The 14,367-nt window shown below is 42.6% G+C and overlaps 1 protein-coding gene across 2 annotated transcripts in view; it reads right to left on the bottom strand.

Moving 5' to 3' along the window:
• The window catches only part of DMGDH (dimethylglycine dehydrogenase), a 95,461-nt gene that overhangs the window by 26,178 nt on the left and 54,916 nt on the right, over positions 1-14,367 (bottom strand). For both annotated transcript variants that reach the window (XM_024111121.3, XM_024111122.3), the window contains exons 8-14: positions 11,706-11,875; positions 9,259-9,412; positions 7,849-8,014; positions 6,938-7,068; positions 5,447-5,664; positions 2,636-2,793; positions 617-676 (exon numbers count right to left, since the gene is read on the bottom strand). In XM_024111121.3, the coding sequence (XP_023966889.2) occupies positions 617-676; positions 2,636-2,793; positions 5,447-5,664; positions 6,938-7,068; positions 7,849-8,014; positions 9,259-9,412; positions 11,706-11,875 (1,057 nt within the window). The remainder of the gene's footprint in view (positions 1-616; positions 677-2,635; positions 2,794-5,446; positions 5,665-6,937; positions 7,069-7,848; positions 8,015-9,258; positions 9,413-11,705; positions 11,876-14,367) is intronic.

Raw genomic sequence — 14,367 nt, 5'->3', positions numbered from 1 at the left:
GCTGCTGCCAGCAAGCTCCCTCCGTCCTGAGCCCTGCCATGTGTCCCCCCTGCTCTATGGAAGATGGGGTAAGCGGGGTGCAGGAACACGGGGGAAGGGGACACCCTGACAGCCCCCCTATTCCTCCCCCTGCACAGCAAGCAGGAGTCTCGGGGAGCAGCTCCAAGGGCAGGAGCAGCACAGGGCAGTGGGGGAAGGAACAGCTGAACTGCCGGCAATTGATAGCCTGCTGGGCAGCTGCTGCACAGGGAACTTAGGGGAGGGGGGAGCTGATAGGGGGGCTGCCGGTCCACCCTGGTTCCAAGCCCCCACCAGCTAGCTGCAATGGGCTGCTCTTCCTGCAAGCAGTGGACAAAGCAGGCGGCTGCCAAAGACGTTACAAGGGAGCACTGCACAACTTTAAATGAGCATGTTTCCTAACTGATCAGCAACGAAACAGCATTAACCGGGATGACTTTAAGTGAGGAGTTACTGTACTTTAGTGTAACACTAAGACTTTGCTTCACTCATTTACAAATATCTGTATTTGCAATGCATAGAAAATTGTTTTTTCTTTTAAAACGTTTATGGAAAGAACCTTCCAGATAACATAACTTTTAAAATAAGACAGTCATACCTTGTTTAACTTGATAAAATAGTCCAGTCCAGCTTCCAGAGGATTAGTGTCACAGTTCATCTGTTAGAAAAATAAATATTTAATCCATAAGTGATGGCCCTGTGACGTTGTGCAGTCTATATGGTTTTATAAAAACTTGATAATAAGTCAATATAATGTAACTGAGATAGTTTTAGAGAAAATACGGTAATAAGTGAATGTAAGTAACTGGGATATGCCTCATGCAAAAGGTCTCTTGTAAGGTATCATTACAAAGCTTATAATCTACTGAGTGTGATCATCTGATTTGTATAAATGTACCACTCTTGTATCTAAAACTAGAAATATAAAATGTAACTCTGAGGGCCTATTGTAATTGTGTAAAGTGTGGACCATTAATGATGGTTTGGAATCTTGATGACTCCCATTGTCTGCAGATGGCTGTATTTACCTGTGAGTCTTCCTGTATATGTGTGTGCTGGCAAGTGAGTAATGAAGTCTTGCAGTGACATGTGATCATGTCACCTGAACTGGAATCCATCTTTAACCTGGTGCTTTTCCAGTGAGGGGGGGGTGGAAACCCAGAGAGACAAAGAGTTCCCGCCTTATGCAAAAGATATATAAAGGGGGGAAGAGAACAGAGAGAGGGAGAAGCCATCATGAAGAATCCCCTAGCTACCACCTGAGCTGCAACAAGAGCTGTACCAGGGGAAAGAATTGTGCCCAGGCCTGGAAGGGGTCCAGTCTGAGAAAAACTTACTGAAACATCTCTGAGGGTGAGATTATCTGTATTTAGTTTGATTAGACATAGATTTGCGCATTTTATTTTATTTTGCTTGGTGACTTACTTTGTTCTGTCTGTTACTACTTTGAACCACTTAAATCTTACTGTCTGTATTTAATAAAATCACTTTTTATTTAGTAATTTACTCGGAGTATGTATTAATACCTGGGGGAGCAAACAGCTGTGCATATCTCTCTATCAGTGTTATAGAGGGCGAACAATTTATGAGTTTGCCCTGCATAAGCTTTATGCAGGGTAAAACGGATTTATCTGGGTTTAGACCCCACTGGGAGTTGGGCATCTGAGTGCTAAAGACAAGCACACTTCTGTGAGCTGTTTTTAGGTAAACTTGCAGCTTTGGGACAAGTGATTCAGACCCTGGATCTGTGTCTGGAGCCAAACGGGAGTGTCTGGCTCAGCAAGACAGGGTGCTGGAGTCCTGAGCTGGCAGGGAAAACAGAAGCAGGGGTAGTCTTTGCACATCTGGTGGCAGCTCCCAAGGGGGTTTCTGTGATCCAACCCGTCACAGGCCCCACAGGTTCTCCCATTGTTTTCACTTCTTTTGTTTCTAGTTTTCCATTTAATCCTTTTTATTTTTTATGTACAGTGGGTCAAATTCTTCTGTTAGCCAAGTGCAATTCACTGAGAGTTGCATGTGTGTAATTTTAAGCAGAGTACCTAATGCTATCCATAATACAAAATGTAACATCTTTTAACATACAAAATAAAACTACAACTCAATAAGAAATGAGACATCTTGTTAAAATAAAATGAAATCAACACAACCATGAACAAATAAGGTGCATCCAAAATAGATGTCAAGTATCAGGGGGTAGCCATGTTAGTCTGTATCCACAAAAACAACGAGGAGTCCGGTGGCACCTTAAAGATTAACAGTTTTATTTGGGCATAAGCTTTCATGGGTAAAGAACCCACTTCTTCAGATGTGGGTTCTTTACCCATGAAAGCTTATGCCCAAATAAATCTGTTAGTCTTTAAGGTGCCACCGGACTCCTCGTTGTTTTTATCCAAAATAGATGTTTCTCTGCCAGAAATGTAATGAGTATAACAGTTATTTTTACCTGGGAAAGACACAGTTCATCATAATAGTAGCTTTCCCTGACTGAAAGAAAATCCATCTAATTTCTCTCTATTGCAGATTGAGATACCCAGAAGAAAATGTAATTCTTTCTATCTAGCTGTGACTAAAACATGTATAAAAAAAAATTGAATGGTAAAAATAACTGTTTTCAAACCTCTGCTCCCCAGGCCCGGAAAGCTTTTTCCAGCCTTAAGGCATTCAGAGCATAAGTTCCAAAGTCATCGATTCCTTCTTCCTGGCCTGCTTCCATGATGACATTGTACAGAGCTGCAGAATCTTCTTTTCTATGGTAGAGTTCCCAACCCAGTTCACCTGTTATAAAACCAAGGTTAACAGACTAATCAAATCTAGAATTAAATAATAATAATAATAATTAAATACATATTTAGTGCTAGCATTATTACTCCAGAAATAAGTGCAATGAAAATTAGGGCTAAATTTCCCTATTACACAGAACTCATTAGTAAGAGAGTGCAGAAATTTCCCTTCCCCACAGGAGCTCCTGAAAGAATTGTACCTCAGTACATAAACAATGGCACTATTGCTCTAATTTAAACTGATGACCCAAACCTGGGAAATAAACGATTCAGTAAGAAGAGGACAGGAAAGAAGGCCAAAGTCAGAGATGATGTTTAAGGAACATGTAAATTATCAATTGGTAAATCACTCAAGTCTAAGTCTGCACTGGTGTAATACATAAAGATGTCAGTTACACCAACGTGGACTGCCTCAGACTGAGCTCTGAATTTGGCCCAGTATGGTAGAGATGGACATAGAGACAAATGAAAATAAAAAGTGACTGGCACAGAAAAAAGGGGAAATAATAAAAACTTAGCATTTATGCTTTCTGTTTTCAAGGCACTTTACAGATACTAATTTAGTATCAAAGGGGTAGCCGTGTTAGTCTGGATCTGTAAAAGCAGCAAAGAGTCCTGTGGCACCTTATAGACTAACAGACGTATAGGAGCATGAGCTTTCGTGGGTGAATACCCACTTCTTCGGATGCATGTAGTGGAAATTTCCAGAGGCAGGTATAAAAATGCAAGCAAGTGTGAGTCAGGCTAGAGATAACGAGGTTAGTTCAATCAGGGAGGATGAGGCCCTCTTCTAGCAGTTGAGGTGTGAACACCAAGGGAGGAGAAACTGCTTTTGTAGTTGGCTAGCCATTCACAGTCTTTGTTTAATCCTGAGCTCATGGTGTCAAATTTGTAGATGAACTGAAGCTCAGCAGTTTCTCTTTGAAGTCTGGTCCTGAAGTTTTTTTGCTGCAGGATGGCTACCTTTAAATCTGCTATTGTGTGTCCAGGGAGGTTGAAGTGTTCTCCTACAGGTTTTTGTATATTGCCATTCCTAATATCTGATTTGTGTCCATTTATCCTTTTACGTAGGGACTGTCCAGTTTGGCCGATGTACACAGCAGAGGGGCATTGCTGGCATATGATGGCATATATTACATTGGTGGACGTGAAGGTGAATGAACCGGTGATGGTGTGGCTGATCTGGTTAGGTCCTGTGATGGTGCCGCTGGTGTAGATATGTGGGCAGAGTTGGCATTGAGGTTTGTTGCATGGATTGGTTCCTGAGTTAGAGTTACTATGGTGCGGTGTGTAGTTACTGGTGAGAATATGCTTCAGGTTGGCGGGTTGTCTGTGGGAGAGGACTGGCCTGCCACCCAAGGCCTGTGAAGGTGAGGGATCATTGTCCAGGATGGGTTGTAGATCACTGATGATGCGTTGGAGAGGTTTTAGCTGAGGACTGTATGTGATGGCCAGTGGAGTTCTGTTGGTTTCTTTCTTGGGCTTGTCTTGCAGTAGGAGGCTTCTGGGTACACGTCTGGCTCTGTTGATCTGTTTCCTTATTTCCTCATGTGGGTATCGTAGTTTTGAGAATGCTTGGTGAATATTTTGTAGGTGTTGGTCTCTGTCTGAGGAGTTGGAGCAGATACGGTTGTATCTCAGTGCTTGGCTGTAGACAATGGATCGTGTGGTGTGTCCGGGATGGAAGCTGGAGGCATGAAGGTAGGCATAGCAGTCGGTGGGTTTTCGGTATAGGGTGGTGTTAATGTGACCGTCACTTATTTGCACCGTGGTGTCTAGGAAGTGGACCTCCCGTGTAGATTGGTCCAGGCTGAAGTTGATGGTGGGGTGGAAGCTGTTGAAATCATGGTGAAATTTTTCCAGAGTCTCCTTCCCATGGGTCCAGATGATGATGTCATCAATGTAGCATAGGTAGAGAAGGGGCATGAGTGGAAGAGAGCTGAGGAAGCATTGTTCCAGGTCAGCCATAAAAATGTTGGCATATTGTGGGGCCATGCGGGTGCCCATAGCGGTGCCACTGGTCTGGAGGTATATATTGTCATCAAATTTGAAATAGTTGTGTGTGAGGATAAAGTCACAGAGCTCAGCAACCAGTTGCGCTGTGGCATCATCAGGTATACTGTTTCTGACAGCTTGTATTCCATCTGTGTGTGGGATGTTGGTGTAGAGAGCCTCTACATCCATGGTGGCTAGGATGGTGTTTTCTGGAAGGCCACCAATGCATTGTAGTTTTCTCAGGAAATAAGTGGTGTCACGGAGATAGCTGGGAGTGCTGGTGGCGTAGGGTCTGAGTAGGGAGTCCACAAATGCATACTAATTTAGTAGTAATTCAAAATCATTCCTTAACACTGGTTCCCACCAAAGATCACACGGTTTTCGAAACTGGCCTTTACTTCTGTAAAAAAATATATATACACTTTGGGGTATTTTTTTTGTTTGAAAGATCTTGGAAATCCTTCTCAGTTCCTGACCAGAAAATGTTTGACAATCAATGTACCGTTTCTCTCTCATTTATGTCTAATTATAATTTGATTAATCTAGTGCTTTCAAACACATAATCAGTTTCACTTCTCAACATAATTTTAGTCAGATCAGTTATTTTCCTGGCTGCCCAATTATTTTGATAGTCTGTTTTCCCGACCTCTTACCTGAATAGGATATCCTAATAGCAGTAGCAGCAATATCAGAAAGTTTAATATATCTGGACTGAAGAAATTTAAATGCAGAATCACTGAGATCCTCAATGGTCAGTTTCTGGAGAACCTTTCGTGCAAATGGACCTGCTATGCCAAGTACTCCCATCTCATCTGTAATGTTTTTAATCTCAACATTGTATCCACCCTTCAGTGCCTCCTCTTCTATCCATCTGCATGTGAAGGACAAGAGTTTTATTAACATTCTCATTCAAGGTAATTATTTTAGCATTTGTTCCTGTGGCAATAGTCCATAGATTTATTGTAACATTCAAAGTAAGTGTTCTGTACGATGATGATAATTAAAACTTGTGTAAGCTTCTGAAACTGCTGCTGCTGTTGCTTTGCAGACAAGAGCCTTCTGCTCTTGCTCCTGTTGCCTCCACTGCAATGATAATAGCTGGAGCAGCGAGGCTTGCAAGTGCTGCTATTACTCCTGAGCAGCAACAACTAAACGGGGATTCTGGATCCTACTTCTTGTACCACATTTCACCAGATTCTCTCTTCCAGACCCAGTTCTTCCCTTCTGGGGCACAAATAGTCCCAAAATAACCAGAAAGCCTATTTGCTTTGAACAGCACAACCCACACTCTCCTGTTTTCAGGGCAGTCTCTTCCCCAGTCTACTTCCCGCTTCTTCCATTTCTTCCTTGGTATATGAAGCAACTGGGTCTGGCAGGCCTTCTACCCTTTCCTCCCTGATCCCCGAGTCTGCAGAAAAGCACGGGAAAGGAGGGATTTTATGAGTATGATTCTTTCCAGGACCCCTGAACCCTCTTGAGACCCAATTGCAGTGTATACTTCATCACAAAGGCAGGTTAATAATTGGTGTAAAATAAGTTTTCTTAGATGTAGGATAAGTGCAATAATTGAGGCAGTTTAGTACAGAGCTAGAGAAGGAGAGGTTTTAAAAGGGGAAACAGTGGTCCCAGAATAGAGGGTCAAAAGCATCATAGGACTTAAAATGGATATGCCTTTAGATCCAGAATGTGTGTAACCACAAAGGCAACAAAGAAGAGCAGGTAGTAAACACAGTGAACATAAGAAATCTCTTAAAACAGATACACATTCCTGACATAATCATACACTGTAGATTCCTCTGATTATTTAAATTGTTAGTGAAAAGTTCAGTTTTAACTCTTAACAATGAAGTCTCTCAAAAAGTTCACAAAATAAATAGAGGGCAGTATTCAAAATCTTATAGTATATAGTCGGATAAGTTTTCTTAAGAAATCCCAAGGCATAGTTGGGGGACCAAACAAGGCTGTTGAAGTTCTTTACAAATAAATACATTGAGCTGGTTTTGCCACTCTTATTCAAGTTTAGTTCGTAAATATGCAAGTATTCCCATTGATTCCAATGGAACAATTCACAGAATGAGGCATCACTCACAGATGTATCCATCTGTATCTATCTGTGTACTGTATCTATCTATATACACACTTACCTCAGATCATGGAGCTCTGACCCAGAACCAGTCACTAGCAAAAACTCCCCTGGAGACAGGTGAGAGACGGTTAGCTCAGCATAGACTTGGCCTCTCGGTGTTAACATGTGACTTATATTTGTAGCACCCACCTACATAGCAGAACATATAATCATTTCATTTGCAAAATAAATTCTTTGAGCTCTTGCAGGTCCTTAGTGCAAAATGTGAAAACAAAATGCTTGTGTACATTAGTTATACAAAAATCTTTAACCATAGCTCTTATATTAGAAAGTATGACTCTCTCGCTCTCTTTCTTCTGTTTTTAACCTCATTAGTAGAAGATTAATGTTTTATTGCTCAGGATTATGGTTTATAATGGAAATTTCACATTTTTCATATGAAAGAAATTAAAAATGAGATGCTTGAAATAAAGGTTTGGTCAAGATCTTTATAAATATTTGTATGTGTATGTTACAGAAGACTTTCTCAGTCCAAAATTGATTGAAGAATAGATTTCCAATGCAAATACAGTCAATTTTTTTTCTTAAATTTGCTGTTTATCAAAGCCAAATATTGTGCTTGCCTTATTCACACAATTGTTTCCATTGAGTCATGTGACTAAGACATGCAGGATTTGGTACCAAAAAGATGTGTGCGCCATGAGCCTGCCAAAGGTGTCTAAGAGGTGTTTACTACTCTGAGCTAATCCAATATAATCTCTGCTGTATATAGTCTTGATCTAGCAAAAGGTCTCGTTTGACACAAAAGTATTTCCAGAGGATTCCTCTTTAGTGTTTTTTTTTTAAATTTTCTGAGATGAAATGCAGAGATGGTCACATTATTATGCCTCTATTTCCCTGTCTCCCATTTCTGAAACTCTTCCAGCGTGCCTGGCCCTAAGTTAATAACATTATCACAGTCTTGTTTACCTTTGGAATGACATTTGCAAACAGGTGATCCAACAGTTTAACCGAATCATTCCCTTTGACAATAAACTTGCCAAATGGTGTCAGGTCAATCACACCAACTTTTTCCATAACCTGCTTATATTCACGACCCACAGGTTCAAACCAGTTTGTGCGTCGAAAACTGGGTCTGAAACAGAGTATTTACGTACATAAAACACAGAATACACATCTGGTTATTTACAGTCTAGCCATTTTGTGATATATTCAGCAAAATATATTCCCGAAATTCTTTTTTTGCAAGTCATTCAAAAGCATTAGAACCTAGCCTCTCTTATTTTAGGTAAAAAGCGACAGAGTCCTGTGGCACCTTATAGACTAACAGAAGTATTGGAGCATAAGCTTTCTATAAGGTGCCACAGGACTCTCTGTCACTTTTTACAGATCCAGACTAACACGGCTACCCCTCTGTTATTTTAGGTAGTTTATCCATTATTTTCCTCAGTGTAACAATGGGTTAAATATTAATTCATTTAACATGAGAGTCAAAAACAAAATTGGCAACAATAAACTATGTAACAGTTTGAATAGTTAAAGTGTAAGAAAAAATTTCTAGTTCTTCATTAATTAACCCTGGGTAAATTTACTGCTGACTTTGCTGAGTCCTTTATTATGGATTAGATTGTTGAAGGCTTCACCTGGCTGCACAGGGAAAAGTAGGGCTCCCTTTACTCCCCTGCTGAGCCTTGCTCAAATTGTGACTACAGCAGAGGATGGGAAAACAGGGCTTCTTGCCTGATACAAGGGAAGGGATAGCTCAGTGGTTTGAGTATTGGCCTGCTAAACCCAGGGCTGTGAGCTCAATCCTTGAGGGGGTCATTTAGGGATCTGGGGCAAAAGCAGCGAAAGCAGGGTGCTAGACTCAATGACCTTTCAAGGTCCCTTCCAGCTCTAGGAGATGGAATATCTCCATTTGGGGGGGGGGGAAAACCACACCTCCCACTGGAAACAAACAGGCAGGGGGTGGGGAGGATCCTGGGCCCTGCCACCTTTACTCACTGGTTGCAAGCTAGTTCCATGAAAAGAGGTGAAATAATTTACTCCCTGCAGAGCAAGTGGGGAGTAAGGGAGGAAATGTGACTTTATAGTTACAGTTTGTTCTCTAGTCTGCTCCTGGCCAGTGCAGCTGCATGCTGCCCCTTACCCAGAGCTGTTAGTAAAGTTACAGTGTAATTCTATGTGTGTGCTATAGAATTTATATAGATTTTAAAATATAGATAAAATCAGAACAACAACAAAATAACAAAAGAGTTGCTTCTGAGACCTTCTTTAGCTAAACTGCCTGAAAAGTATATGATTCCCATCAATCCTAATTCAATCAACTGTTGCCTTCAGGACAATAGACCAATACAAAAGTGGTAATTGTTCATTTACTTGTATCCAATCTCATCTCCAGACTTGTAGAACCAATGAGGTTGCTCCCATCCTGCATGGAAACCCATTGAGCATTTAGATTTAAGCACTTTATAAAGCCCACTGACTCTCTCTGTAGGTCTCCCAGCAAACCTTTCTTCTTTAGGATAACCAACTAGAATGGTAAAAAGAAAAGAGGCATACTAAATATCATACACCAAGAAAGCAAAACATGTTAAAAAATCAGCAACTGCATACCTAAAATAAATATTTCTAATATAGTTCTCAGACTTTTTTTTCCGTGGACCACTTGAAAATTGCTGAGGCTCTCGGCAGACCACTTCATGACCTTTCCAAATGCTGTTTGTACCATTAGCTAACTACTGTAAAGCGCTTTAGATAAAAGCACTATATAAAAAAATATCTTAATAATAATTAACATTTTTTGTTCGACAAATAAAAGCACACAACTCATATTTTAACATCAGTAGTCTTACCTTTCTAATGTGCTAGATGTGCCCCCTCTCCTCCGCCAGAGCAGCCCCCAAGCTGGGGCTGGGAAGGAGGGGGGTTGTCTCTCCCTCTCTCCCCTGCCGCGGCAGCCCCCGAGCTGGGGCTGGGAAGGAGGGCTGTCTCTCCCCAGCACCCGCAGCCCTGGAGCTGGGGAAAGTCGCCTCTTTCTTTGGCCGCCACAGCCCTGCACGTCCCAAATTCCCCCCACCCCCTCTTCTCACCCCACTACCCCTTCCCACCTACCCCCTATTTCCCCCAAGGCCACCACCTCACCTTACATGTGCATCTTTTCCAGGGTCCAGGCACCTAATTAGTGGAGCCATGCCTGTGCAGCTCCACTAATTAGGTGGGTGGCCCTTAATTCTCTTGTGTGCGGCCGCACAGGCGCGCACCTTAGACAGAACTATCTGCGGACCACCTGAATGGAGCTCGCAGACCACTGGTGGTGGGCTGACCACAGTTTGAGAACCTCTGTTCTAGAGGTATTTGGTATCATGCTACCAGATCAGAAGGGTAATGTTTTCTATTTATTTTCCATTCACGTTGCACAACTGCAAAGTCTGGATGAACAAAGGGAGTTAGGTGTTGCGATGCTGAATGTCACCTCAGTTAGGTGCCTAGCCTCCCTATACAATGAATGGGGAGAGAGAACATCTTAGGTATGTCTACACTGCAATTAAAAACTCACAGCTGTCCTGTGCCAGCTGACTTGGGCTCACAGGGCGTAGGCTAAGGGACTGTTTCATTGTGATGTAGACGTTCTGGCTCGGGCTGGAGCCTAGGCTATATGGCCTGTAAGATGGGAGGGTCTCAGAGCTCAGGCTGCAGCCCGAGCCTGAACATCTATACCGCAATTAAACAGCCCCTTAGCCTGTGCCCGTGAGCCTGAGTCAGCTGGCACAGGCCAGCCATAGGTGACTAACTGCAATGTAGACATATCCTTAGAGTGCAATTCACAAAAGCCAGCATGCTGGGCAGAGAGCTGCTGACCAGAGGGGTGTGTACTAACCCCCACTTATCTCACAGAGAAAGGTGCCTATCTCTGCTAGTTCTCAGCTGTGAACCCTCGCCTGGAGTTAGGTGCCTACTCTGTTTTAGCAAGAAGCTGGGGTTGGGGTGAAGAAAAGGAGAAGGACCTCCTTTATAACTTTTAGCCTAGTGTACTCACCTGGGATGTGGGAGACCTCCAAGGCCCCTCTCCACACGAGGGGAGAAGGGATTCGAATAGGGATCTGCCACCTCTCAAGTGAATGCTCTAGCCCTTGGGACATGGGATATTCAGTATCTGCTGTTGAAGCTGTTGCACTCTGGCTAAATGCTTGAAGAGTCATTTGGGCCAGAGAGAGAGTGAGCGAGTGTGCATAAGCATAAGAATGATTCTATAGCCTGGTGGTTCGTATGCTCCCGTGGGAAACCAAGGATCCAGTCCTCCTGCTCCCAGGACTCCCACATCCCAGGTGAGTACTCTAACCACTGGGCTAAAAGTTACGAGGGAAGATCTTCCACCCCAACTGTTTTGTGAACTTGCCTGAGGGACCCAATCCAGTAGATGTGCTCACAGGGCTCCTACTGGATTGGGCCCCAGATGTGACTTAGGCAGCCAAATGCCTATCTTCCCCTCGTTTATGACTCATTCTGGGGCGCAGGCAGGAGAGATGCCTAGAGTGAGGGAACAGTGAGCATGCTCAGAGGCAGACACTTAGGCACCCAGGGAACTTTTACCCTGAAAATTTAGGCGCCTACCGGGTTTGGCTACAGTTTTGTGCATCAGTAGGGACTTAGGCACTTAATTCCTTTTGTGCATCTAGGCCTAAGTGACTACACCAGTTGCAAGGCAGTGGGGAGTCAAGCTTCATCTTTCTATTAATCCACAACAAAAGAAAGGAGATGTTTTACATAAGTGCAAAGTCCTATATTTCAGGATATAAAAAATGCTTTATAAATTATCTTCTTACCAATGTTGTTAAATCCATAAGACTCTCTTGCTTTTGTTGCTGTATATTGGGTGGTGGACCATTTTCCATAGCGATTGGGATCTAATTCTATCAGGTCAAAAGGAGGCTCCCCACCTAGGATCCAATCACTGAGATACTTTCCGACGCCTCCAGCATGGATAATGCCATATCTTTAAAACAGAAACAAATTTTTCAACAAAGGCATCAAGTATTACAAATTCTCTTTGCACTGTTCGATAATGTTTTGTCTAGGAATTACTCAAAGCCACTGTTATTTCCATTTTCAGCAACCAAGTTAGCTGCCTCTAATAGATGTAACTTTGAGGTTACAGGAAGCAGTTCTATTCTGCTAGTTTTATTGCCCACCCCAGAGACAAAGAAAAACCCTCACCCTGTCCCCTTGTCCCAGTCTTTTTGCACACCCAGTGTCAGTTCTCCCCACAAATCTCTGCTCCTTGTCAGAGGTGTCTCCTCTCCCTTCCCCCACCCCACTGGTTTCCAGTCTTAGTCTGCTTACCCAACCAGCTCTAGGCTCCTCTGTCCGCTGGCTTCCAGTCCCAGGCTCTTTGCCCAGCGTGTCCCATTTCTTCCCTCAACTCCCAGTTCCAATTTCCCTCTTCCCTCCCAGCCTCCAGTCTCAGTCCACATACCCCTAACTTCTCCTCCACAGACTCTTGTCCCATCCACTCCCCCATCCAGCTCTTGTCACCTTTGAACTTGAATCAGGCAGCTTCCTCATCACACTGCCTGGATAACAGTTGAAAACACAGGAGAGACAAGCTCCCTGCTCTCACTTCCAGTGCCTGGACTGAACCCTGCCGACAGCATCCCAGAACTGCAATTGCAGGGAGATTCCTCCTCAGCCTAAGGCTGGAGCATGTCTATATGGATGGAATCTTCAGAGATTTCTGTAATGAATGTCCCACAATTCTCTACTAAGCATATACGATCAGTGATTTTTCTCGGGCTAATAACTTGGATAAGTTTGGATGGATTTTCACAGAGATGACAAAAGGTACATCCCTGACACAAAGGCCACCCTCTGACAAATTTCAAGTCCCTATTCCAAAGCATGGAGGCTTTAGATCTTTTCAAACAAAAGAGCACCAGAAGTTTTTTAACATGGGCCAACCAATATATTTTTCCTGAGCCTTGTTCTCAGAAACAGTTGAAACGTTTTAGCTGAAACGTATTCAGCCTAAGGCAGACACTCATCACAGAAAATTTCAAGGCTACCTGGTTAAAGTTTGGCAAAGTTATAAACAACTGAAAACTAGGTCTTATAATGGGAAGTATGTGGCAATTTAATAATATGTAGCGATAGCAGTCCCACCCATAATAATTATTAACCTGTCTACACATTAAAGTGCACAGCAAGCTGTTGGCCTCAAACAAATAATAAATGATTACATAAAAACCACACACACTCACTAAGACTTCAATCTCAATGTTCTGACCGGGAATTCTGAGATAAAGACTACCAGTGTACACACAAAATTTCAACATACATGGAAACATCTGCTTCTATAGCGTTCTGCTAGGGGCGGTGGAGTGTCAATGACCCCTGAAATACAGATACCCCTGTCTCATCAATTTCCTCATTAAACCTTGGGTCGTAACATTCAGAAGCTAAACAAATGTATACTTTTTTTTAAATTAAGTTTATAATAGGAATAAAACCCTCTCTGCTGTCTCCAGTCAGTCCAATATAGACCTTAATCCTATTTCCACTGAAATCACTTCAATGGGAGGAGAAAAGGGCCCACAGGAAATGCAATTAATGTAACAAAGCAGTCTTTTCTGGAACCCAGTGCTTTAGATAAGAATATTAAGTGTGTAGTTAAAAGGTGAAATTTTTAAAACCTCTTAAATTCAAACAGCAAGTGTACTTAATCAATCATTCAATTCAAAATGATCCATCTATTTTATTTTGGGAGCATGGGAAAGCATCTTAATCTCTTATATAGTTTTATATATGAGGGTTTGTAAAGTGAAGAAAAAGTGGATAAGGCCTTAGTGGATTTTGATATGATGATTAGGCAATTATCCATTCCTCTTGGAGCAATGATCAGCTGAGGTAACTGAATGTGGCAAAGAATTTAGGGTGAACAAATTGTATACCATGATTAATGAAAATGTTAATGTAAGAATATCACAATGAGAAAGAATGAGCAGCACCACCCAGATGTCCTCAAACAGTACCTTCTCCCAGTATACACCACCTACCTCTAACATCCAACAACACTCACCTACAGTATCCATCTTCTCAACATCTGGCACCCCCAGTACTCTCATGTGGCACACCCCTTCTACAACAGCCAATACTCCCATTACTCTTTTAGTACCCTCTGCTTAGTACTTCTTCAACCCTCTCCACGAAACATATAACATTCCATTCAGCACCTCAAATGTTAAGCTTCCTTTGTTGCACTCATCCTTGCCACAACTGGAATTGCACAATCCTTCGCAGCTGCAAAATAGCCCATGGAGAAGACAATGGGTACTTTTACACTGGAATAAAAGAGCTGTGGCATGGCTGCAGCTGGCTTGGGTCAGCTGATTTGGGCTTACGGGGCTTGGGATGCAGGGCTAAAAATTGCTGTGTAGATGTTTTGGCTCAGGCTGGAGCTGGCTCTGGGACACTCCCCCCTCATGGAGTCCC

Source organism: Chrysemys picta, chromosome 6 (assembly GCF_011386835.1).
Source record: "Chrysemys picta bellii isolate R12L10 chromosome 6, ASM1138683v2, whole genome shotgun sequence".
In the NCBI taxonomy this organism is placed as follows: Eukaryota; Metazoa; Chordata; order Testudines; family Emydidae; genus Chrysemys; species Chrysemys picta.
Note: the sequence above shows the minus strand (reverse complement) of the source record. Positions and strands in the feature narration are given on the sequence as shown.